This window comes from Lissotriton helveticus, chromosome 3_1, assembly GCF_964261635.1.
Source record: "Lissotriton helveticus chromosome 3_1, aLisHel1.1, whole genome shotgun sequence".
Classification (NCBI taxonomy): domain Eukaryota; kingdom Metazoa; phylum Chordata; class Amphibia; order Caudata; family Salamandridae; genus Lissotriton; species Lissotriton helveticus.
In genome coordinates, this window is record NC_136061.1 from 922,345,927 (window position 1) to 922,372,780 (window position 26,854).

The window sequence follows — 26,854 nt, forward strand, 5'->3', positions numbered from 1 at the left end:
ACACCAAGAAAGGCAACCTTTAAACTGTGGAACAAAACAACTCCCCAGGAAAGGGTACACCAGAGGAAACTAACACCCCTGGAACAAAGTATACAGTAGCCACACACTGACAATAGTGGCGCAACTACATCAAGAGGTAGCGCTGACAACGCACCCCGACTACCCACATAGAGTGATGCAACTTAGACGAACACAGACAACCTCCCCTAACAAAAGGGTACACTATTGAACAATGTAGAAATTGTTCAACGCAACATCACTTAATGGCGGCGCTGACCACGCACACCACCTTCCCCAGAAAAGGGTACACAAAGAATACTAATCCTTGAAACTTTCGAACAAAATAGTTACATGCAGACAACTTCCCCTAATAAAAGGGTCCACCACGTTAAAAGTGTGCAACGTAACTTCTTCAAATGGTATCAAGATGACCCTAGGAAACAAAATGTGGCACTGACTGGCACCAAAACTTCACCACAACCTCCCTTAAGTAAGGGTACACCATAGGGTACTAACCCTTAGAACATGAATGGGGCATTGATTAAAGACAAACACCCTAGCTGCCCAAGCATGGTGAAACCCAGGATACACACCCTGTGAGACTAAGACTACAACAACCCCTATATATAAATAGGGTACACCATAAGGTACAACATCGCCCTAGTTTCAAAATATGGCATTGACTGGCTACACACCCTCCACTAAATAAGGGTACACTGTAGGGTTAAAACGTTGCCTTAGGAACCCAACCCAAACTCCCAATGGTAGGGTATAGCATAAAACAACCATTGACAAAAAAAAACACAAAAGGAAAACATACTAACATCTTCCCAAAGGTAAATAGAACCATCCATTATGCTTAACACACAAACCAACCCACAACATACACTGAAATACAAATGAGTTGAAGCATGACAAAATGATAAAAACAAATGACATTAGCTCCGGTGAGCGATTTCTCACCCGAGATCTTCATAGATTGCTCCAGGCAGTGACAAGCAACCCCAAAATATGCAAAACAGCAAGCTTGAGCTCAGGTATCTCACCCGGGTTCCCATAGACGTCTCCTCCTAATAATGGCAATGACTAAATGCGCAGTGTGGTGTAAAAAAAACTCGGAACACAACGAAGGCTTGAAGTGTTCAAACACCAAATAGTCACGTAAGTGGAAAGTACCAAAAGCGCAGTGTGATATGAAGCTTTTGAACACAAAGAAAACTTGAAATGTGCAGACACTGAAATGTCACGTAACCTGTGAAGTGGGGAAAAGAGTTCCATTTCTGACCTTCCGCTTGTCGCTGAAATTGAAATGAGTCCGCTATTGTGTGGAGACTTTTAGCACCAGACGCACTCTTGCGAAGACTCGCAGAACAGGACGCACACTTCGGAAGACTTGCGCACTGACAGTAAACAAAATGGCGGCATGCCGTCATGTCTGTGCCGGATGGCTCACGGCTTAGACGTGCTGAATAATGTTGCATAGCAACTGGCAAGTGGCAAGGAGCAGACGTCACAGAGGAAAAGATGCCGGCAACACGGGACCGGTAAGGTTGTGTGCGTGCAAGGGCTCGTGGCTTGTTTAAAATGCGGCGGTTCAACTGCTATGAAGATAATTACACCGTGAGTACATAAAAAAACAATTTAAAATGTCCCCCAGTCACCAATTAAATAAAACTCACAGTCACGTTCGCACAAAGACGAGCGTCGGCTTACACTCAATGTAATGTGCTCAATTTGGTCGCAGTCGCAGGAAAGCAGGGGAAACTTCACTTTCTTGGCAAAACACACACCGCCATAGAAGTAGATACGCTGCGAGCAAACATCATAGATGATGGCTGTTGTGAAGGAGAAGGCACTGCCAGCGCCGGGGCAACTCTGTGAAAGCAGACACAGCAGGCGCTCACAGGGTAAAACGTGCCCACACTGTGGGAGAACACGCTGGTCTCACCTGTTCCACAGTGGATGCAAAAAGGGCAAACTGTCACAGTACAAAAGTCGAAGAGAAGCAGTAGGGTGATCAGGCCAGCTGAAACTCAGATGCTTTTGTGGCTGGAGGCAGGCAATGTCCAGATGACAGTAGGATGGCAGTTGGCTCCTTCAGACAACAAACGCCCAGGGTACAGGCTGTCCAGAATGAAAAGGACGCTGGTGGGGTTTACTGGGCGTTGCTTTGATTCCTTGAAGTGACTAGTTTTCTTCTGTTTAGAGTTTTACTGGGTCCCAGATCTATCCTTGGTTTCCTTAAAGCTGAGTTACATTCCTCTTTCTGTGCAGCGTGGGTTAGTCCAAGAAAAGTCGCCAAAATGTGGTACATAAATGATGATGCGTAGTCCAGGTGTAGTAGTAGATCCCTCTTTATTAGCAGGTAGATAGGTGGCAAGTTACAAGATAATAAGATACAAGGAGAAAACCCCAACAGGAGTGAGCTATCAGCTCCTCAGCCTGAGATGACCAACTGACTCTCTAGCCACAGTCAGGCACTTAAACATTCCATGATGTCACAGGACATTCTGATGCAGTGGTAGAGGGGAAAAGATATAGAAAGCATTTATCACACAACTCCTTCACATCCGCCACCTTCAACAGATAGCTGGAAGCACGCAGAAATCTACGCCCTACTGAAGAAACCCACAGCTGACCCCAAAGACCTCAAGAACTTCCACCCCATCTCTCTTCTCCCCTACCCGGCAAAAGTCATCGAAAAGACCGTCAATAACCAACTGACTGCATTCCTCGAGGCAGACGGTTCCCTCGACCCATCCCAGTCCGGATTCCGAGCTAACCACAGCACCGAGACAGCCCTCATCACAGCCACCGATGACATCAGGACCCTGCTCGACAGCGGGGAAACTGCCGCTCTCATCCTCCTAGACCTCTCTGCCGCCTTCAACACCGTCTGCCATCGCACCCTAATAACCCGCCTCCACAACACGGGGATCCAAGGAAAGGCCCTGGACTGGATCACCTCGTTCCTCTCCGACAGAACCCAGCTCCCCGACCACCGAGATCATCTGCGGCGTACCCCAAGGCTCTTCACTCAGCCCTACCCTCTTCAACATCTACATGAGCCCCCTCGCAGCCATCGCACACAAACACAACCTCAATATCATCTACGCTGACGACACCCAGCTGATACTCTCCCTCACCAAAGACCCCGCCACCGCCAGAATCAGCTTCCAGGAAGGAATGAGAGGCGGAAGTCCCCATCCGCCTGGGACAACTCCTGGTGGCCCACAGCACTGGGCACCGCGCCGACACGCCACGGACCACGCACGCAACCTGGGATTCATCATGGACTCCTCCCTCACGATGACCAAGCAAGTCAACGCCATCTCATCCACATGCTTCAACACCCTGCGCATGCTCCGAAAGATCTTCCGGTGGATCCCCACCGGAACCAGAAAGGCGGTCACCCAGGCCCTCGTCACAAGCCGACTGGACTACGGGAACGCCCTCTATGCTGGAACCACGGCCAAACTGCAGAAAATACTCCAACTCATACAGAACGCATCCGCATGGCTCATCCTCGACATTCCTCGCCACAGCCACATCCCTGCCCACCAGAGAGACCTGCACTGGCTCCCAGTCAACAAGAGGATCACGTTCAGGCTCCTCACCCACACACACAAAGCTCTCCCCGACATGGGCCCCGAACACCTCAACAACCGACTCAAGTTCTACACGCCAACCCGCCAGCTCCCCCTCGCTAGCCTCGCCACCATCCCTCGGATTCGCAGAGCCACCACCAGAAGATCATTCTCCTACCTGGCTGCCAAGACGTGGAACTCCCTCCCCGCCCACCTACGACTGACCTAGGACCACCTCACCTTCAGGAGACACCTCAAGACCTGGCTATTCGAGCAGTAGCAGCACCCCCCCCCCTCCCTTCAGCACCTTGAGACCCGCACGGGTGAGTAGCACGCTCTAGAAATGTAGTGATTGATTGATTGACAAGCAATCTCCCTTATTGCCGGGCACAACAAAGCAAAAACAAAAATGACGGAAGCCATAATAGGGGCCACGTTTATAATCAGGATATATAAAACATTTATATTTAGTTGCAGTTAGCAAGATTTCATACAATCTTGATGTAACAGGATGTATTGATTTATACACTAAAGTTAGATTATGTTTATTAATCAGGTGAAATTGTGTAGTAGTCAATGCTTATTTATTTGGGTATTTTTTTTATTTAAAAATGAGGCAAGGACTGCTCATTATTGTTGCAAAAAATAGAAATAGCTCCTGTTACTTAATTCATTGTCGGGTATTCAATGTAGTGCATTTCGCAATGTCTGAATTTAGTTTTTTATATGAGAAGATCACTGCAATATCATATACAATTAGTAAATAAGTATTGATCACTCTATAATATTTAAAAGATATTCTTTATTTCAATTGAAAATGTGAACACCTATGTCGTTTAATTTGCAGAAAATGTATACTTGTCCAAACAGAAGATTTTATAGACAAAGATATACTGAAAATGATCCTTGTGATTCTTTCACCAGAATAGACATTGCACATGTTTATCTGTCATACTATGAACCTCAGTGACAAACTCGGTATTTAATCACAGCGTTCTAATGAATATGCAATTAACCACTTCAATCCTGCTTATGTATGTATATATATTGGCTCGTCATTTTTACTGCAATTAGGAGGCTCTCACAGATTGAACACTTCTGCAAACCTAAAAAGTGTGTAGTATTTGACATCCCTCTGAACGCACATTTGCGTTTTCCATTTATTTTTTTTTATACTTTTTGATAGCGAATACGTGAACAAAAGGGATGCATTTCTTAAGGCTCTTTCTGAATGCAATTTTCAGCTAGGTTTGTGAATGAGATTTCATGTGCATCCAGAAAATCAGTACTCACAGAAGCTCTCCATGACAGGTGTTGTCTACACCCACAAAAATAAAGATGATCAAATATAGGAGTTACACATAAACAGACAAGTTTGCAAACTATTAAAGTGACAATTTGTAAAAAAAAAAAAAAAAAAAACAATTGATCTTTCTACCAAAGTACCAATATAGAAACAATTTTGTAAAAGTGGATTTTGAAGATCCAACTACAAATTGGCCATTTTAGTAAACCATTTTTAATGACAACACCCTAAATAAGGTTTGTAGAGTGTCTACACTTGTAGGCACACCCACACACATTTATAAGTGGTTTGATTTCTCACACAATATAGTTACAACAAGGTAAACACCAGTACCAAAATAGATCCTTCAGAAACCAGGCCGATGTATACATTTGTCATATACATATTTGTTTGCCTGGGCATAAAAATAGCAAAAGCATAAACACTCTGTTTTAAAATACACACCCTCATTCATTGGCAAACAAGTATTTTATAATTCCTGTGAATGCCTCCTGCAGAGCTGTGGATCAGCAAACCTGGTGAGTATCAAAATATCTACTAAATGTGTTAACCGAAAGCAAGGAGCATTGTAAACCAGTCACTTGAACATACATTTTGGAATACATAAAATTTGCCGGCAGTTCAGAATCACTGCTTATTTGTTTTTGGCAGTACCAAATGTAAAATGGAACCACCAAAGATTGTTTTGGCTTACTGGCCTTACTGTGGCAGGATAAAAAGTAGATGCAAAAGGTTGCATTTCTTCAATCATAAGTATTAACATTTGTGTTTTGGCCACTGAATTTTATATGTACTAGGAGCATTACGAAGGCAGTGAATACACACAGTGAGCCAAAAACAAGGAACAAGATTCCCAAGAACGGATTTTTTCCACCCATCCAGGATACGCTGCTGAAAATCACCCTCTTCTTGCCTCCAAAGCTCGACACTGGATATCCTGACACAAGATTAAGGAAGCAAACATAGTTGAAAGTGAATTCACCACTCTTACAGCGAAGTACGAAATTTGCCCTGTCTTTCTCAAATATGGCTTGTGAGCCTTGAATACATTTGAACCGTAAACCAGATTGGATTGAGCTGCCCTCAAGGGTTAACCTGACCGGAAACCAAAGGAACAAAGTACAGCAAATAAGTTACTGCACTATACAGTCCCTCAAATCATCACTAGTATTACTTGTGAGATGTACATTTTATTAAGAAAAAAAACTAGATTTGTAATAATTTTGTCCATAGTGGGTATCTTCATTACATTAATAAATGTCAATTTCTTTTATTTTTCTTTTAACTATGCGCAAAACGTTGTTGTAAAAATAAATCCCTCCTTTTTAAAATATATTTAAATAGATATCAATTACATGCATCATCACTGGTATCTCAAAGTTTTTCCAATTTAGATCAGAAACTAATTTTAACCAAACACCTGGGTAAAAAGCAGCTCGTTTCTTCCCCGTGGATGGGAAAGAATAATGGAAGTGGAGCCGTAAAGAGGCTTGCCACATGACGTGTACTGCCTTGGTGGTTAGCAGTACCCTGTGACGCGCGAGTTATTGCATTGCACCAGGGTCAGGAGAGAAATGAAGATTTACTTCTATACATTAGCTGGAGTCCTCCTTGCCGCAGAACAACAGCTATATTGCAGAACTAGGATTACAAGATTTTCCTTCACCTTCCTTAGAGCTTTATTAATATTCATAAACACTGAATAGAAAGAAAACTCATCCTTTCAAACAGAATGTTGGAAGCCAGAAGTGTAGAGACAAATAAACTTGATTAGCCAACAAATAACTTGTTTTCATGTACTGCAAATTACCCACATCTAAGTATTCCGCATAATAGATGTTGCCATTTGTGGTACTCAATTCACCCAACTTGAAAGGCTGACTGGCTGAGCCTGCCTTGTCGGGATTGAAACTCATGATCTGCAGTACATCGCATTGGTCTGCAGCAAGTGAGCACTGATCTCACTCACATCCTTCCACAATGAAATAAGTTATGCCAAGAAACATTGCGCACTTGGGTATTCGCTTCATAACCAGAATCCAAGAATTCGTATTTGGCATCAATGTAGTGAATCTCCATGTGGCTGCTAAGCAAATTTCAGATTCAGGACGTTTCCTGACATTGTCATTGTGGTAAATTTGAGAAGAGTGGCATTTTGGAGAGAGGGGAGGGGCTTGGAAGCTCATGAGGCAGTCCACACGGATACTGGCTGATGTCACCCTGGAAAAAATAGGAGGTTGTCTTATAGGGCATAGTGTATTTTGCAATATTCCTCTCATAGTGCTAATAAAAGAGGACAGTAAGGAAGGAGGCTCACTGCAGACTCCTTCTCATGTTTGATTGCCAACACAAAGATCAAATTGTCTACTAACTCAAGGTGCAGCACGGACGCACAACCTATTTAAGGACATGAGGAAAACTATGGGGAATATTAAACAAAACTTTACTGTAATAGGGTATTTCTTAAAGGATTTAGGGACAATAGGGGGTCAACAGGAGGTAAAGGGTGGAAGCCTGGAACAAAAGGTTTTAAACATGAAGGGTTGAGTTTTGGAACATTAGAAAGTTATGAAAATTTTAAAGGGATGTGCTGTTTCCACCATGGTTTATCTAGAATTTGAGATGAAGTACCGGACAATACAATTAACAGCTCGTTTGAGACTTTTGGGTCTTCAATGTGTGGAAGGTGCTGAGGATCAAGGGAAAGTATACAAACATTCTTACAAAGAGAGGTTTTGGGACCAGAGGTAGCCATGAAGCTGGAAATGCATAGCTCATTCGGTCTACCAATGAAAGGCCCAGCAGGTAATACGGTGGAGAATGAAAGCGTCCTGGTAAAGTTTGAATTGCACAACATTAGGAGGATATCACACGTGTAGCCTATAAAGAAGCAACAAAGTACTGGTGTTTCCCAATTTAGGCTGAACTACCCAAAATAAGACAGTGGTTAAGAAGGAACAGCTGTTGTTGGACCACATGTACCAAATGGTTGGCAGACTTATGCATTTACTGACCCCCGAGCGAGAAGGACCTTCTTGGACACGAGAAGGGCAATTTCACATACTAAAACTACTGAGACGATTCCATCGACTAACTGATTGTGACTGTCAAGAAATGGCTAGAAGATTCAAACAGTTTCCCTAGGGTTAAGATAATGTTGAGTATATTATGATTAGTGCTTTGTAAATTTGGACATTTCTCACCCCCCCCCCCCCCATCCGCACTATATATCTGATGCATTTTCCACTACGAGTACGAATCCTAGATGGGAGGTGCTGCTTGTGAATGTATATGCGCCCCTGAGTTGCAAAAGAGAATGCTGGAGTCATTGGGTACTATTCCTATAGATATGCATAACATCCACGTGGTGGGGAACTTTAATGACATCATGGATGAGCGCCTGTACAGACACTCACCCTGACAGACACCCCCTGCTCCTCCTTCGGTACTGCAGTGCTTTTCCATTGAGCTGGTGCAAAAGTGATGTCTGGCGAAAATTACACCCTCACGAGAGACAGTACTCATTTTCTCCATGGGCACATGATTCTCTGTCGAGGCTGGACGGTCTTCCTTCAGTGACAGGAGGTTCCGTGGGTGGCGGGGGTAGAATACCTGGCAATGATGCGGTCTAGGGAATGCACTCTGCTAAAATGTCAGGCGCCAATGGCCTCATTGCAGAACTCTATAAACGCTTTGCGGCCCTGCTGCACCAGCATCTCCTGAATTTAGTCAAGGGAGCGAATGAGGAGGGGAGCCCTGCCCCCGGACCTCAAACATGTCAGTATCATGGTCATCCTGAAAAAGGGGCAAACCTCCTGTTCTTTGTTCTTCATATAGGCCCATCTCCCTGCTAAACACCGAAGGCAAGATCACCCCCTGCATGGAGCCACTGTCATGCTGGGTGCAACGCAGAGTGGACATTTTGGGATTTTAGCAGAACTGGAGAACATCTCTCTGTATGCGGCGATGCCCTGATATACTTGACTGATTCGGAACGGTGAGTCCCGGTGTTGTTGTTGCTGCTTGACTCCCTTGAGTCCTATTCAGTGTTATGTGTCAACTGTGATAAATACATTGTTTTTTAATTGGGTTGATGTAAGGGCCTGGATCTCTCAGTGTGGGGCCTCTGGGTCACAACAGAGGGCTTTGGATATCTAGGTATTGCGATTACTCTGGACCGCATGCAGTTTCTGGAGTGGAACCTCCAGTGGTTCGTGAAAGAGTTCCACACAGAGGTGGTGCACTGGTGCACACTCCTTCTGATAATCATGGGCAGGAGAGCCCAGTACAAAATGACTGCCCAAGCTGCTTTACATTTTGCAGAATACAATGTACTCTACCCCTGATCCTTATTTTGACAGTATTGATAAGTCGCTTCGTACTCTGTTATTGGATGGTGCCGCCCCAAGGATAGCTCTGGGGACAGTATACAGATCTGTGCATAATGGCGGACTGTCCCTCCCGGCCTATCATAAGGCAGTGCAACTTTACTTTCTCAACGAATGACGCCATTGCCCGCACAGCGAACTGGCACACCGGATTGCCCACATGGCTATGCGCAGGCGGACGTATCTCCACTAGGTCTATGGTAGGAGGGACCGGCTGCACCTGCCCAAACCGATTAGGACCACATTGAAGGCTGGGATGATGCCACCAGTGCTATAGGTTGGAAGGGCACGATTACCCTAGCCACCCCACTTTGGAGTACTACAGGTGTTGCCGGAGGCTGGAAGGTTATCCGGTTTTGGCCAATGAGAACACATTGGGATCGAGACCCTGGGAGATGTACTGGAGGGTGGTGAAGTTAAGTCCTTTGATGCCCTGCAGCGGGAATATGCGCTTGCTGAGACCCAACAGTTTAAATACTTGCAAATTACACATGCTATCAAGGGAGACCACGTCCTGGGTTTGGACCACCCTGCGTCCTCCCTGTTGGAGACATGGGTGTTGGTGGAATCGGTGGTTCACAAGGCAGTCTACCACCTTTACCACACTATACTAAATAACACACCTGACCATCAGTGGGACTGCGAAAGAAATGGGAAAGGAATGGTTGGGCTCTGGAAGATGTGGACTGGGAGGCAGTGCTGGTGGATCCCAGAGAAGTGGCCTTCATGGCCAGGCTGCAATTTAAACAGTTTAAAATTCTCCACAGGTTATGCTAAAATAGATACTCTACAAAATGGGGAGAGCGAGGGTCTGATGTGCCTCGCGTCACACAATTGAGGGCACATTCCTCTGCAAGCATTGGGGATGTCAGAAGGTGTTGGCCTATCAGGAAGGGATAGGTTGCGATCTGGATTCTGTTTTGGGGACTCCCATTCCTAGATCACCATATCAGATTATCCTGGGCATACCCAATGATGTGGATATTCTGAAAAAGTAATTGGTGTTTTGCACGTTAGGTTTCGTCATAGCCAAGCACGACCTGGCCAGGTGCTGGGAAGGATTGGGGGAACCCCTAGGACCATGTGGCGGGAGGGGATGAATCAATGCCTGGAGGTGTATGAAAGCAGGGGATGCCCTAAGAAATTTGAGACGGTGTGGGGACACACTGATGGCCTGACGGATGACTTTGAAGATGCCCCAGGAGAGGGGCCCTTGTCGTAGCAGGTGGCGGTCACAATGAAGGGGCTGGGCGGTCCACATCTAGACTGCGGCCTGGAACACCTTCTATGATGTTAAGTGCTGGGCAGGCAGTGACTAGTTCGCTGTGTATACTGAAACGGGACTGTAGGTGTGCTGTGGGATTAAAACATGTATGTTTCGCTTGTATTATTTTGCACAACAATACACTATATTTAAAAAAAATTATGAATCCTGATGGGGGGACTATGTTTTAATTCAAAGTCTGGATGAACATGTAAGGAGGAGTTGTAATTTTAGGAGTAATGGAATGTAAACTGCTTTTTTTCTTTTTTGTGCTTTTGCTCCCAAAATATTTAAGCTTCGATTGAGCTGTAGTCCTCCTCAGAAGAAGCTGGCTTATCTGGCTGTGGTTGTTTATCGGTATTTTACAACAGCGTCATAGTTAACATGTAGTTGCTTAAACTTCTTAATGTCATTTGTTTAGTCTGAACTGCAGTGGCTGTGCAAAATTCAAAAAGGTACAGAGCTTGAAATCCATTTTATAATGTTGTGTTCCTAATGCTTGGAATCCCAAATAGGGCGCGAGCAGACCGCTCTGAAGGAGATCAATGAATAGGGAAAAATAATGGTCATTTGGCTCATGGGCAAATTCATACTAGCCTTCATAATGGTTAGCTGTCAGAGAAATCTTATTTTTATTAAATAAAGTGTAAGGTTCAGGTGTATGCAAGTCTCTTAACCTTCACGCTAATCTATGGAGTACTAGGAAAGCTACTTTCCACAGGAGGTGTTGATGGTTAGTATAAATACAAGAGGTAAAAATGGGACCCATTAACTTTGATAGGATTACATTTGGTTCATTCAGGAGGGAAGAGATAGTGCTTACATTTGACTTTTTATTTTTCAGACTGTCCAAAAAACCCATTATCCATGGGAAGGTGGAAAATGATGCCTGAGAAGGACATCTTCAGGCTGCAATAGCTGCGAAATGATCCTTGGTGGAGGAGGGGGCCGGGGGAGGGGGGGGGAGGGGAATGCATGCATGTAGGGGGCAGGGGCGGCCATAAGCATGTGCAAGCTGTGCACCTGCACAGGGCCACCAAATCCTAGGGGCCTCCACGCCAATATATATTCTTTATATAATAATCCTCAGAGGATGGATACATATTTGCGTCGTGGCCACATGCTGGGATTTGGCGGCCTCCGGCTCTGTTCCACTTCTAAACACCTCCCTGACCCGGTCCCCCCCCGCTTCACTGTCCTCCGCGCCTGCGTTCCTCCTAGTTCCTGCGCTCTGGGGGGCTCCACCTTGCCCGGACGTCCTCGTGCGGGGCCCCCTACCTACGCTCCCTGCCCAGGGGCGCCATGAGCCTAGAGGCGCCCCTGTAGGGGGAAGCATGCATGTGGGGGGGGGGGGGGGTGGTACATTAAACCACATTTAGCAAGTAAATAAGAAAACGTCTGTTTTTCTTACTGCTATGTACTTAGCCTCTTAAAGAATATTCATTCAAGAGGAACAGTCAAACGATTTAGTGGAGGTATTTAGGATCCGTGTCACGAAAATAGACTGACAAGTTTGTGCTGGCTTTCCTGGACAGGATATTTAAGGAATTTTTAGAGTTGGGCTGACAGATACTCCATCACAGCCATAGCAGATGTACTCTCAGCTGTATTACAGACCTCTGCCACGTGGACATTTGTTGGACTGTATGATTATCTGCTCTAATGAATACTTAAAACTGTGGTTTCCCCCACCGAGAAAAGACATCCTGTAACATGTAGGTGTTACAGACTCACTTGTGTTCTTGTGCGAGATGTATGCTTGCTTGGTAGATGGACTGACATGATTGATAGGCTAGGAACCAATTATACAAAGGTAGGACTTCAGTCGAGTGTCCCGGACCCCTTTTTCCAGCTTGTTGTATTGTAGTCCACTTGAGGCTTAAACCAGATAATCACAAAAGCATGTTCGGTCATGAAATGGAAAAAAACAGATGGTGCTCAGAGAGTTGGCTCTGGCTTACAGTACCTTCCCCATAGCAATCAATCATTTTCTCTCCTTAGCTGGACAAGCAGATGAGTATTGCTTAATGGCTACCGAATAAATTGCTGAATCAAGAGAAATGTTGTATTTGAGAAAGAGCTCTGCATTTCACTTATTTCCAATGAGTAGGGTGTTTGTTACAAAATATCGCCTTGCTTGGTTTAAAAAATTCCAGCACTAACTTAGCTAAACACTTAGGTCCACAGTTTTAAAGATAATTCATAGCAACACTTGGACAGGCATTTTGAGCTTTTTAGCATCGCTTCGTCACATCATTAAGAGTGGAGCTAAGCCAAGAGCCTTAAAGGAGCCTTAAAGGAGAGCCGTGCAATGCAGAAGGGTACTTCAGTCTTTCCTAATGCAGGGTTTTATCTCTTGAAGTACCTTTGCTGGTACTGCACAGGCAGTTCTCAACGAGAGAGAAGGAAGATGTAAAGAATACAAATAAGTGTTGGTAAACTTTTGTCTCCTCCTCTCTCACCCACTGTCAAGTGGGAGCAGACAGCCTACATTCACACTTGATGAATAAAATGGGGTACGCGTTACAACACCCAAGTGGGACTGTGCGATTTGGTTGAACTGAAATGAGCTGATGGAGCAAGGATTCGCACGAAAGGCGACTTGCTTGAACTCATGAACCTCGAATAACTCTAATTATGTAATCAACATGTTTGTCTTATTAATTTGCCCCTTTTTCGTCAATATATTGTATCCGAGTGAAGCTTGCTTATGTGTTTACTAATCCTAATACGCTTTAAAATGGCTGCTGCTACGCGGGAATTTCTACTGCGCTTGCGTCTGTCATAACTACGTGACCTGACGTACTCGCAGCTTTGGAGGGAATCTGTTGCTTCTGCGCAATAGAGCTAATATGGCTGCTCTATGTTCTCACATGCTAGAAGCTTGCACTGCTGCTTTTGCTAAGCTGTTCGTTTTGCCTAATCCTAATGCTATAGTTAAAATTAAGATAATGGGTATAGAGTAGAAATTCATGGTATACAGTGTATTCATTTTTTCCTATGTTCTAAAACTGTTTTTTTCCATTTCATGTTACACTTTGAAAACTGGTCTGTCTCGTAACGCTGTACTCCATATTTGTTGAAACTGCGACTGCGCGAGAATCGCAAGTCTCCAGAACGGTGACCTTTGGACTATGACCAAGGAGCTGACTGACTGAGAAGATGCTCCTGGGAACCTGCCCCAATGAACTCTATAAAAATACAATGTATTTGTCAATAGAACATCCTTTGTTTGGAGAAATGAAGACATCATGAGAACCTGAATCTGATGGGCGGGAACGCAAATTTGAATAGGAGACGGTAGAAGTCTCAAATTTGGTGTGGTGTGACGACCTCTCCTCCTATTTTGTCCAATCGAAATTGGGGATCCTTACACTTGCAACATTGGGGGGTGGTACACTGACCTGTAAAATAGTATAACTGGCCTAGGTTTATCTAGAGAAATTGTCCGACTTGTCCGAATAGCTGACTTGTCACTGTCCCAACGCACTCAATAGGTGACTAAGAGCAGAGGGCTGCGGAGCACTCGGTCAAAAGTCTTTACTGACCCAATCGGGTTTCAGGAAGCTGAAGTGCTGGCGGAGCACTTTGTCGGTGAAATCGATAACCCAATCGGGGTTCTGACTGTTGGCTGCAGAGAGGGAGTAGCGCAGGCCTTGCAACTGAACTGCGGGTGCTGGTCTTAACCTTTGGTGGTCCGGTCCTGATCCAAATCTGGTTTATCCTGTTCTGATTCTGATCTGCACCTGTTGGCCTACTGGCGACTGCAACCTTTGGGGTTCTTTTCTGTCCTTAACTGACCCGTGGCCAGGGTTGATCTTCGCACCATTCTAGGTAAATATATATCTGGTGGGTAATTGTCATTATACTTTGCGTCTTATTCTTTACCCTCCCTAATCGATAAAAGATTTGATTGCATATGTTCCTTTTTCTTTCTTTTCCCTTTGAATAATTAAACGTTATTTGATATACTAGTATGTTCCACTTTCTTACCCTCCTATAGATTATGCTGAAATTTTCTCATGATTGCATAATATATGTTTCTTGATCCCTTTTCCAACCCTCCCTTTAAAAATACTAAAGTTTGGTCATTTGATTTAATAGAGTGTTCCAATTTCCTACCTTCCCTTTAGTCATATGCTAAAATTATTTTGTGGTTGCATACTATGTTCCCTCTTTTACCCATCCTGTGATAATTGCTTAAAGCTGTGTTATTTAGCATGTTCCCTTTCTTTACCTACCCTTAGAAAAATTGTGCAAGTCTGTTTTTGAAGTTAAATAGCATGAACCTTATTTTTACCTTTCCTTTATTTTAATCTGCTAAATGGTTGGCATAATATTTCTTTTGCATAGCTATACACGGTTTCTAATGTTGGTTATTGATAGTCTGATAGCTTTTAACCTCTGGATTATGACCTTTGATGAAATTTAGATAAAGAGTTTAAAACTTTCCCGAGTCTGTGGTTATTACATGAGTGCAAAGTTATTTGGTATTGGACTGCCTTCTTTAAAACTAACTCCCTGATCCATTGTGGTCATAGGTACCAGTGACAAGGATTGGTAAGTCAATGGTATAGGAATTAGTGGAATAAAATAGACTGGTAGTAGAGTGTGGGTTACCTGATTGAGTAACTGTGAAAATTAAATTATGGGCCTAGGTGAGTATTGGTAAAATTGTAGTCGGGTGACCTGCGCGCTCTATCAGTATATTTCTTTGGTAGCAGTAGTATGGTTAGGTATTAGTTAAGATAGGTAGTTAAGTTAGTTAGTTATAATTATATTTGTTGATCGATCAAATGTAATAAAATTGGAAATGCTTTGAAATGTTATTGATGTCATTGCTGCTATATTGATTTTATGTACTAACCAAAATCGTTCGTACCCGTTATATGTTTGTCTGGAATCCCCGGGGGCAGAATAGCGGGTGGTAAATAGAAGCCACATCGCGGTGAGGTTGCTTACCCGCAGGAAGTTAGTGCATGGTTGGGCAGAATCGGAAGCACTATTTTGGGTTTTCTGTATGAATGTGTGAATACATGATAGTAAAGAGTTCGCTAGCAAACCTTTGTTGTGATATCACCTAGTAAAGGTCACACGGAAGGAGTAGCAGGTTCGTCTGAGCTTGATTGACAGTGATAGAGCAAGCATCGCATCGCGACTTGCTCAAGTCAAGAACCTCGCCCGTGTGTAATAAATTAATAAATTGTTCGTCTTACTAATCTTTATTTTTATATTTGAACGAGGTAGATGAAGCTTGTCTATGTGTCTTCTAATACGATTAATCTATGTCTCTAAAAATGGCCGCCGCTTAGTAAATGGCTTCTGCGCATGCGTCAGTCACACTCACGTGATCTGACGTAGTTATAAATTCGGTGGGAAAGGGTGCGCATGCGTAATACACAGCTTTCGTGAATAACGTGGTAATGCTCTTGTGAAACGTGTATATGTTGCTAACATTTAAACTGCATAGTATATTTTTATGATGATAAGGTCAAAGTACAAAACGAATGATGTGTTTACATACATTTATTTCTATGTATTAATTTGTTTTCGCTTACTTTTTATGTATCCTCGACTCGGAGGGGTGCTGGGCTGGGGAGTCCATCTTGGAGGGTATTTCTGCGCAGAATCTAGAAGCAGCCATTGGCATTGAACTCAGGCCAAAGAAGGTTGATGCCAGAGCCACCCTGGGAAAGAGCACCTTCACCCAGCAAAAGCATCATGATTGTGTACAAATGTAACCAAAATGTATTCTCTTCATTGTATTCTGTGCAGTTTCTCATGGGAACCCCAATCTTGCTAGGCGGTACCCAGAGATGTAAATTAAGCCTCCAAATAGTCTATTCTGATTGGTGTGTTACCCAAAGCCTACCTTAGGACCAATCCAAATTGAGGGATTCTGACACTTTGCAACATTGGGGGGTGGTACACCGTCCCAGAACAGTATAACTACCCTGGGTTCACCTAGGGAAGTCGTCCGACTTGTCTGGTTTAGCTGACCTGTCACTGACCCAACGCACTCAATAGGTGACTGAAGATACAGAGAGCTGCGGAGCACTCTGTCCGAAATTGACCATAGACTAAGGTTTTACTAAACCTTAAAGTGCTGGCGGAGCACTTTGCTGGGAGTTCGCTGACCCAATCGGGGTCTTGATCGATAGCTGCAGAGAGGGTGGAGCGCAGGCGTTGCTTCCGAACTGCGGGTGCTGGTCCTGTCCTGAGGGTCCTGTCCGAGAGGTCCTGTCCTGATTCCTAATCTGAGGGTTTCCTGTCCTGTCCTGGGTGTCCATTCTGCACCTGCTGTCCATTCGAGGGGTATCCTTCCTTGAGGGTTTCCTGTCCTTAACTGACCCGTGGCCAGGGTTTGGTTTTCACACCAGTCTAGGTAAATATCACTCTGAAATCTTGCACCTTTCTATGTTTCTGTCTTTTGCTTTAATAAAGACATACCTTTGCATATGTTATTTTCCATGCTTTTCCGCAACCATTGAATCAAAAGTCATTTGCATTTTATTTCAAAACGTGTTCCTATGTTGCCTTACCTGTTAGAAATTATATTTTGCATTGCAGTTTGTCATTTCCTGATATGGTCTAGGACCTCCTTACTTAAATTGTCTAAAGCACTTTTGCCCTAAAGCATAGCGTGTCTCTATCTATAGACTCTCCTATAGTTGTATAAAATGTCCCGAACTCCTGTCTCATACCCTTGAAATAATTCTAGAATACTAGTCCTAATCAAAGCCTATCCCATCTTAGTGATTCATCTTAAACGTTCTAATTCCTGATCCTTCATTTTTGAATGTGTCCTGGTTCCATTAGATTATAAATGGTTGCACTGACTTATTTCTTATTCAGCTATGTACTTTCTGTTATTCTGATTATCGATTGCTTAATTACTGTGAATTTGATGCTATCTGAATTTTACTAAATTAGATAAAGACTTTAAAACTTCCAGTTGTCCGTGGTCATTTACAAAAGGTATTGAATATTATTTTGTTGGGTTTGTATTTGTCTGCCTTCCCTTTTACAGCTAGCTCCCTGATCCATGGTGGTCATAGGTACCCGTGTCGGTGGATGGTAAGTCGGGTACACTGAAGAATAACGAAAGGGACTCACAAATATCTGATAGCAGAGCGTGAGGTCATCTGATCAATGTATATGGTGATTTGAAATATATGGGCCCGAAGCCAGAAGTGGCGAAATTATTGGTCGGGTGACCCGCGCGCTCTATCAACAGCAAAGGGGTTCGCTGGTGAAACTTTGGCCTCAGTATATATCCCGGAGTGGATGAGTCCAAAGAAGTAGCAGGTTCTCTAATTCTTGTGTGAAGGGTAGGCGGAAGGGATCTGCTCGTAGTATATGAAAAGTAGACGGAAGGGATTTACTTGCAGTGAAATATTTCTTTTTCTATTTTAGTCACTCGGGTACAGTGGCGAATGTTTTTACGTTGTTAATTAAAAGAGAATTGCACTTTAAATTGAGTTCGTATTACCTTGTGAAGGAGGGAGTCAGTTGTGGAGCTGCGCTGACGTCACTCAGAGCCGTGCTGGTATTGGTCGTGACAGCGGGTGTGTAGCTGAGATTGAATTGTATAGGAGGGGTGAGCTCAGGAGCGTGGGAACTCATCTCACGGGAAAAGCCATGCAACCATTAGTTAAAAAATTATTTGAAACCTCAGTTGATTGGTTGAAGAATAATAAAAGACGTACTACTATTGGAAGTATTTAGTAAACAGAAAAAAGATTTTTTTGCACACTTTAACCTTTGTAAATTATATGTGGTATCCAAGTCATCCAGAGATTCGACCGGATCCAAGATAACAAGGGTTTGCTAGGGATCAGATGATAAGAGGCAGACCTCGCAATATGTACAGAAGTAAGAGAAAAATGTCACTTGTAGACAGAGTTAATAATTACTTTAAAAAAGACAAACCCATTAAAACTAGAGAAGGAGTCATTATTCCACCACCGAATACTCCCGCATCATTCAAGATGTTTGATAGGTGTTACCACTCGTGTGTATGGCTAGAGAACTGGGTGGAATACACCAAAGATGACGGAATTTTAGCATCTCCCTTAGAAGGCACATTTAATGGAAGAATTTTGTTCAATTAAAGGACTCGAATGAATGATTTACATCCCAGACCTAGACTAAAGCAATATGAGGCACTAGAAGAATGGGAAATTGAGGCTTTTGAGCGAGACAGACCTAGAATTGACAAAGGGCTGAGTAAGTTCTACCCAAAAGTTCCACGAGATTCCAAAGATAAACAAATGAAACAATGGAGACAGAACATGTTAGTGGAAGGGCTATATCCTGTACTAACCTTAGAAGAGCCCACGGGAGGTAAAAGGACTGAGAAAACTAAACATTTAATGACTAGTGGGGATTCAGACGATGATTATATGAGGATTTATTAATGAAAAATCCACCACCTTATAATGAGGGACCAAGTACAGTAAATCCAAATGCCCAGTTTTTAAAACCACCTTTGATTCCGCAAATAGTACACAAGACCTCCATCGAAAAGGTACTACAGGACAGAGAAAGAGAGGCTTTAAATAAACAGAGAAGTGAATTAATTCAGAAAATCTCTCAATTAAACACAAGTCCTGAAGCTCTGACAATCCCAGTAACTATTGGCCCAGTTGTTCCTTTGGACGTAGATAAGCAAGCTAGTCCTAAAGCTCCGGTTATAACTACATCAGTAGTACAGCCAAGAAAAGAACCGTTGATAATAGATGACCAGGCAAGTGAGTGTGAGTCAGTAATCTCATTAATGGATTTACCAATAAGAGAACCAGAAGGTAGTTCAATGAGAAAGTCCACTCCTTTAAATTCGAGAGAGGTACAGATAGAGACATCCTCAGGTACGAGAAGTGCCACTGTAGTAACTCCTGAAGAGATAGACAGATGGAACCGAGAAATAGAGAAACCAAAATCACAGCCAAAGCCATTAGATATATGTAAATTAAGAATTGAATTGGAGGAATTGATGGCTGGAAATGTGGGATTGGACAGGCTAAATACCCTTAGTGAAGACGAACTACTATTCATTTGCAAAAGGATTACTCATAATACAAGTGTGTACCATGAAAATTTAATGGACACCGCAGCTAGCATGGGGATTGACATTGGTAATTCTAAAGTATTACAAAAACCTTATCGAGCAGAATTTTCTGACAAAGATTTAGAAAACATGAATATGTCAGGAAGGAAAGTGCAATTCAGAGAGCTACTAGCCTTATTACAGAAGTGGGGAGAATTAGACAAATGGAGAGCCAGATGGGCAAAGAAATAGGAAGAGGTTCGATCAAAACAAATGACTTCAGAATATGTCTTAAAAGAAGCAGAGAAGGTGGAAAAATGATGTCTCATGCGAGAGGTACCAGGTGGAGGTTATGTGCATGTCCCATGGTCCCGACAGGATATTTTGTCATTTACAAATGATTATCCAAAACTTGGTGAAAAACCTGTAGAGTGGTGCAGGCAAGTCGAGAGATTTGTAAAGGTTTAAAAGTGTCTTTTGAAAGACTTAGACGGATTATTTGACATTGTAGTTCCCGTAGATCTGTGGACAGAATGCAAAGTTGCTGTTGATTGGCCTAGTGATGAGTACCCAAGAGACCCAAAGACAGGGGCACCTTCCGAAGACGTAATGAGAAAATATAATCAGGTAATACTTTACCTTAAAGGAAAGGTGCCTGCAAAGGAGACAGACTGGATGAAAATAGATAGAACCACTCAGAATAAGGACGAATCAGTGCATTCATATTATGAACGTTTATTACAGACATTCAAACAGTACAGTGGACTAGACCATATTGACATGAAGGATATGACACTATTTATTTATCGATTTGTGTTAGGATTAAGACCAGAAATGTCACAATGGATTAAAGACAATAACATTTGTTGGCAGGCTAAGCCCATAGATGAGGTCCTTAAATATGCAAAGTATTGTGAAGATGATCTAGAAAATAAGCGGAAAGAGTTAAAAGAAAAAGTCATGTGGGCACAAGTAAAGTTAGCAGAATAACAAGAACAACAGATAAACCAGATGACTAGCAACCAGAATAAAAGTGATGGAAGTGGAGGAAGGCCAAGGGGAAAATCCAATAGGGAAGATGCAAAAAAGAAATTCCCCTGTCACGGATGTGGCAAGTTGGGGCACTGGAAGGACGAGTGTAAGGCTGTGCAGAATGGTAATGTGCCAAATAATGATTTAAATCCACAGACGCAGAATGAGGTGCCACGGAAGACCCAGCATCAGGTAATACAGAATCAGTTACCCCCCTCCACCTATGCCAAAATACAGGAGCAAAGCACAACAGAGTGTAGATAGCACAGATTGGGAAGGAAGAGAAAGAAGAGATACAGCAACTTCATAATTTCTTCTGAATGATACATTCTTTTGTGACGAACCTTACTGACGGTGCCTGAGGGGGGAGGACGAGGAGTGCGTGCTTGGCGCCTCCTTGCCGGTAAACCAGTCAGGTCCATACATTGAAGGAAAGGTTGAAGGAAATGATGTCACCTTTCTGTTGGACACTGGTGCTACCCGTTCTACTGTGAGAACAGCAGACGTGCCAAACCTACCCCTCTCGGGAGAAGCGATCCAAGTAGTGGGCGTTTCTAATAAACAAATTAGTATCCCAGTTACAGAACCAATGGAAGTTAGAATTGGCAATTTTAAAGAAATGCATAGATTTGTTGTATGTGATTCCAGTCCAGTAAATCTGTTAGGACGAGACTTACTGTGCAAGATGAATTGCACTATTTTCTGTACCCCAAATGGTGTTGAAATTCAAACCCCAGACGAAGATGGAATTTACAAATTAATGTTAGCAAGACCAGAGACAGAAGTTAAAAGACTGACAGTAGGAGACTTACCAGAAGAACTGCAACAGACGGTAAAACCAGAGGTATGGGACTTTACTGGAAAAGATGTGGGATTAATGACCCAATAAAAGTGACGGTAAGAGAAGATGCAGTTTACCCAAATACTCAACAGTATAAAATGAGTGCAGAAATAAAGGCAGGTGTTGCAGTAGAAATAAAGCGTTTGGTTGAAGCAGGCATTTTGCAAGAAGTACTGAGCAGTCCGTATAACTCTCCCATAATTGGTATAAAAAAACGAGTGGTACAAGACCTGAGAAAGGTTAATAAGATTGTTGTTCCTTGCTGTCCAGTTGTGCCAAAATCTTGCTGTGATTCTGTATCAGATACAGTGGAAGGCTGGATGGTTTACTGTCACTGGCCTATGTCACGCATTTTTCTCGATTCCATTACACCCAGACAGCAAATGTATTTTCTCACTTGAATTCGACAGTCATGTCTATGTTTGGAATCGTGTCCCTCAGGGGTACACAGAAAGTCCCTCGATCTTTAATCAGATTTTGAAAAAGTGCCTTGAGTCATTAGTACTACCGGGACAGTCCGTCCTGGTTCAGTATATAGAGGACCTCTTGGAGGCATTTAAAACACGAAAAGACTGTTGTTGATACCATTGCTTTACTGAATCATTTAGGTGAAGGAGGACTTAAAGTGTCCCCAGAGAAATTGCAATTTTGTGCTACATCAGTGAAATATCTGGGGCACCAGATAGAGAGAGGGGTCAGAAAAGTTACCTCAGAAAGAATTAGGATAATTAAAAACAAAAAGAGATCAGAATGTTTTTTAGAGTTGAGGGATATTGCAGGCAATGGATTGTGGGATTTGCAGTTCTTGCCAAGCCCCTGATACAGATGACAAAGAGCCAAGGACCCAGTAGAGTGGGATGACGAAAGCATGACTACTTTTGTAAAATTACGAGACTGTGTACAGCTCCAGCTTTGGGAATGCCGGACTATTCAAAAGATTTTGCACTTTTCTGTGACACCCGAGATAATTGTGCACTTTCAGTTTTGACTCGAATTCATGGATTAGTGAGACCTCCTGTGGCATATTTTTCTTCCACATTAGACCCAGTGGCAGCTGCATTGCCTGGACGTCTGAAAGCAGTAGCTGCAACTTGCATGAGCCTTGAGCAGAGTGAATCCATCATTATGGGACATCCTGCAACTGTGTATGTTCCACATGCAGTTGTAATTTTACTAACAAGGACTAAGACTCAGTATCTCACACCTAGTCGGCTGACTAGGTACGAGAGAATTCTTGTAGGTGCAGGAAACGTAACCATTGCTAGGTGTAATATTCTGAACCCAGCAACACTGTTGCCGGACTCACATAAGGCAGAAATGAAGGGAGAGGTTGAACTGACTGAATTCAGCACAAAACCACGACCAGACATAAGAGAAGAGCCATTAATCGATTCAGATTATGAGCTATTTGTGGATGGCTCATGCATGAGACATGAGGAAGGAGGTCTAAGCGCTGCCTACGCAGTGTGCACATTGGGAGGTCCAGTCGAAGCATCCTATTTACATGGAGAAGTCTGCACAAGTAGCTGAATTGGTTGCCCTGGCAAAGGCCTGTAAATTTGGGAAAATTTGGAAAGTAACCATATACACTGACAGCCAATATGGTATTGTGCATGACTATGGCCAACTATGGGTGCAAAGAGAGTTTCTGACTTCTTCAGGTACTTTAATCAGAAATGGTCAATATGTGAAAGATTTACTGGAAGCAATCCAGTTGCCATAAGAAGTGGCTTTGGTCAAGTGTGCTGCTCATAAATCTGGCAACGACAAAGTGACAGCTGGTAATCGATATGCTGACCAGTTAGCCCAACATTGTGCAAAATATAAGATGGCTGTTAATAAAAAGATTGAGGTGAGCGGAAACAGCTGCCAACGTATGTTACAGGAAGGTGTGAATACATGGGAGGAAGTGAGAGATTTGCAGAATGCAGCAGAACCAAAAGAAAAAGAACAATGGAGGAAATTAGGGTGTCAGAGAAGGACTGAAGATGGTGTCATTGTTTATCTTGATGAAACGGTAGTGTTACCCAACTGTCTGCTTGCTCCTATGGCTAGGTGGAGATTCACATTTGGGAAGGGATACTATGATACGTTTGTTCAGACGAACATGGTTTAATGCGAAGTTCAGGAACATAGCAGAGGCTCTCTGCCAGAGGTGTTTAATTTGCCAACAAATGAACCCAGGGAAGTAAACTGTAGTGTTACCAGTAAAAATTGGAAAGGCAGAAGGTCCTTTTATTCGATTGCAAATTGACTTCATTCAGTTACCCCCTTGTCGAGGACTAAAATACGTACTGGTCATTGTCTGCCTATTTTCAAAATGGGTGGGGGCTTACACCACACGCAGGAACGATAGCATCACTGTAGCTAAGCTTTTACTTAGAGAGCTTATCCCACGTTTCGGTTTTCCAGTAACAAGTGAATCAGACAGAGGAAAACATTTTAACAGTGAACAAATGGGTCTAATTTGTGAAGCATTCAAAATAAAGCAGAAACTGCACTGTTCATATCGCCCAGAGGCTTCTGGAGTGGCAGAACAATTGAATGGCACTATCAAGTCCAGATTGGGAAAGATGTATGAGTCAACTCGATTGGAGTGGCCAGATGCTTTGCCACTTGTTCTGATGGGACTTAGAAGTATTCCAGACCGGAACACAGGCTTGAGTCCCCATGAAATACTGATGGGAAGAGCTATGCGGCAAGCATGGGTGCCAGGACACAAACTGCTAAGCACACCTGATGATTTAGTACTGGAATACTACAAAGAACTGGCTGACCAAGTGCATTCTATCTCTCGCCAGGTTGGGGAAGACGCTGTCGCCAGGCCAGCAACTCCCAGCACATGATCTGAACCCAGGTGATTGGATAGTGATAAAGAAACATACCCGGAAATCTTGTCTTGCACCCAGGTGGGGTAAACCACGTCAAGTGATTTTGGTTCCACACTGGATCAATCATACGAAGAAGGTGACGGAATCTGATGAAACTTAGGCTGAAGGTTGTGCAGCTGAGGGGTCTCAAGATATCGATCCTAAAGTAGCTGAAGAGGAACAACCAAGTCAAGATGATTGAGTTCCAGTAATCGACATACCTGCAGAATATGTGCGGACAAGAAGTCAAACCTATCTCGATAGACAAAGTGATAGTGAGGATGAGACAGGTGTAGAAAAGGATACTCAGATCATAGAAGTCCAAGTCAAAAGTGATTCTGAGGAGGACCAGAGAGGGAAAGATCAGATCATCAATACTCCACCAAGAACTCCTGAGTCTGGAAAGGGACAGATAAAAATTAGGGCGGAAGCAAAAGCAGATGAAAAGCAAGAGTTCGAAGAGCTTGAGCATGAATAGACAATTGTGTTCAGGACGAAGAAGGTGAAACAAGTGAAAGTCAAAATCAGCAAATACCTGACAAGGGCCAGATTAGTGACCAGGCTGAAGAAACAGAAATAAGACCTGGACCTAGTCAGATAGAGAGGGAAACAGAAGACAGCATTGAAATTGATGTGCCACGACTGAACGAAAACAAAAGAACAGTTGAAGAGGGCCAAAGCACAGTGCCAGCTAAAAGACTCAGAAAAGGAGACAAGTGGCCTAAATTTGTCAAAAGACTGAAACTGCGGTTAAAAACATTTGATGAAGAACCTGAACAAGTAAATGAAATCTCAAGTCAAGTTGATTAACCTGTGATACAACCCAGAAGGAGAAGCCCCCGGAAGGAGAAGCCCCCGATTAAAGAGACTGAATAATAAATACAAGGGCCCTGAGTGGACCTACATCGTTCTGAAAGATTTTGAAAAACTAGACATAAGTGACTAAAGTGATGAAGAATTAATTATTGATCAAACTGACAAAGAAGTGAGACCAACCTGAAATTCACACAGGGTAAATCTGTGTAGAAGTTGCAAAGAGGGGTTAAATCTCCATTAGTCAGAAATGGCTGATCATACTGTTAATGGAAGACCGAAAAGAAATTGTTTAAAGACATATTGTAGAGTATGTTTATGTAGTATAAAATAGTACTTATACTATGGATAGGACTAACAATAGCTATTCCTTATATGATGAGTAAAGACACAAAAGCATACATTAATGAGCCCTTGCCAAAGGACACAGAAGAGCTACAAACAAGAGATACACCACAAAGAGTAGATACACAAGAGAAAGCACTTAGACGTAGACAGATAAAAGTAGACTTAGACGCACCAGATGAGGAAGGACTGCATTATAACAGAATCAAAAACAGAACTTATCTAAATGTATTTGCAAACCTATTAGTACACTATGTAGAAGCTATGGAGATAGAAGATTGCTACGTTTGTATGAAGCTGCCTACTTCAGTGGCTGAAGGTGTAACCAACCACCATTTGCCACTAACCTATGGTATTTCCTGTAGTGTTTTAGCTAGTTTATTCTACAAGAAAGGACCTTTAGAGTATTACTATTCCAACTTTGATGTGATATTTTCTGAACTCCCTGTACGTAGACACCTAAACCCTGTACATACCACTAGAGACGTGGCACGTTACATGAGTGAATATTTTCTAACTGCAGGTAAAATAAATATAGATGACGCACACAAGAATAACTTAACATGCTTATTACAAGAAAAGGAGAAAATATTTTTGAATATGGTAAAGAAAAGAAGAGAGAGTTTCCAAAAGAAAGCAAATGACAAGAATCAGAAAATTCCTAAATGGGCTGAAAGCATAGGGAGCACCTCAAATGGTGGGGCTAATGCTGCTATGTTGCTGGATTTCCAAAAGAAGGGGAAACTTTGTCTTCACAGAGAAAGAACCAGTTATTATAACAATATATTCATTGGTTCCAGTGAATGCGAACACAATTACAAGGTAATTGGGGTTTGGGGTTTTAAAGATGAGTCAGAACCTGTGTTTCCTGGAATTTATTATATATGTGGGAACAAGGCTTATTTCAAACTACCCGACCATTGGTAAGGGAGTTGTTATTTTGGTATTGTCTTCCCAAAGATATACCATGTGGGTAAAATCACTGGAAGCAATGAGGAAACTAATGGATTAGTACGCAGTAAAATAGCAAGTGTTGGTGAAATAGTGGGTGATATATTTAGTGCATTGATACCTACAGTGGGAGTGGATCTGAATACACACATAATCTGCAAATTGTCAACAGTAGTGGATCGGTTATCAACTGACACTGCTAGAGGTTTCTTGATGGGCAGTACCGAATTGGTTGCGATCAGATCTATGGTTTTACAAAATCGACTTGCTCTTGATACATTATTGGCACAAAAGGGCGGAGTCTGTAGAATGTTGAAAGCGCAACTTTGTTGCACTTACATACCAGACAAAAGTGTTGAAATTAAGAGGTATGTGAGAAATATTACTAATTTGGAAAAAGAGCTTAAA

The 26,854-nt window shown here is 42.8% G+C and overlaps 1 protein-coding gene across 1 annotated transcript in view; it reads right to left on the bottom strand.

The window, feature by feature from the left end:
* Positions 1-4,369: 4,369 nt before the first annotated feature.
* The window catches only part of TMEM30B (transmembrane protein 30B), a 186,702-nt gene continuing 164,217 nt past the window's right edge, over positions 4,370-26,854 (bottom strand). Inside the window, exon 8 of the mRNA XM_078681265.1 lies at positions 4,370-5,830. Within this exon, the coding sequence (XP_078537391.1) occupies positions 5,637-5,830 (194 nt within the window). The 3' untranslated portion in view covers positions 4,370-5,636. The remainder of the gene's footprint in view (positions 5,831-26,854) is intronic.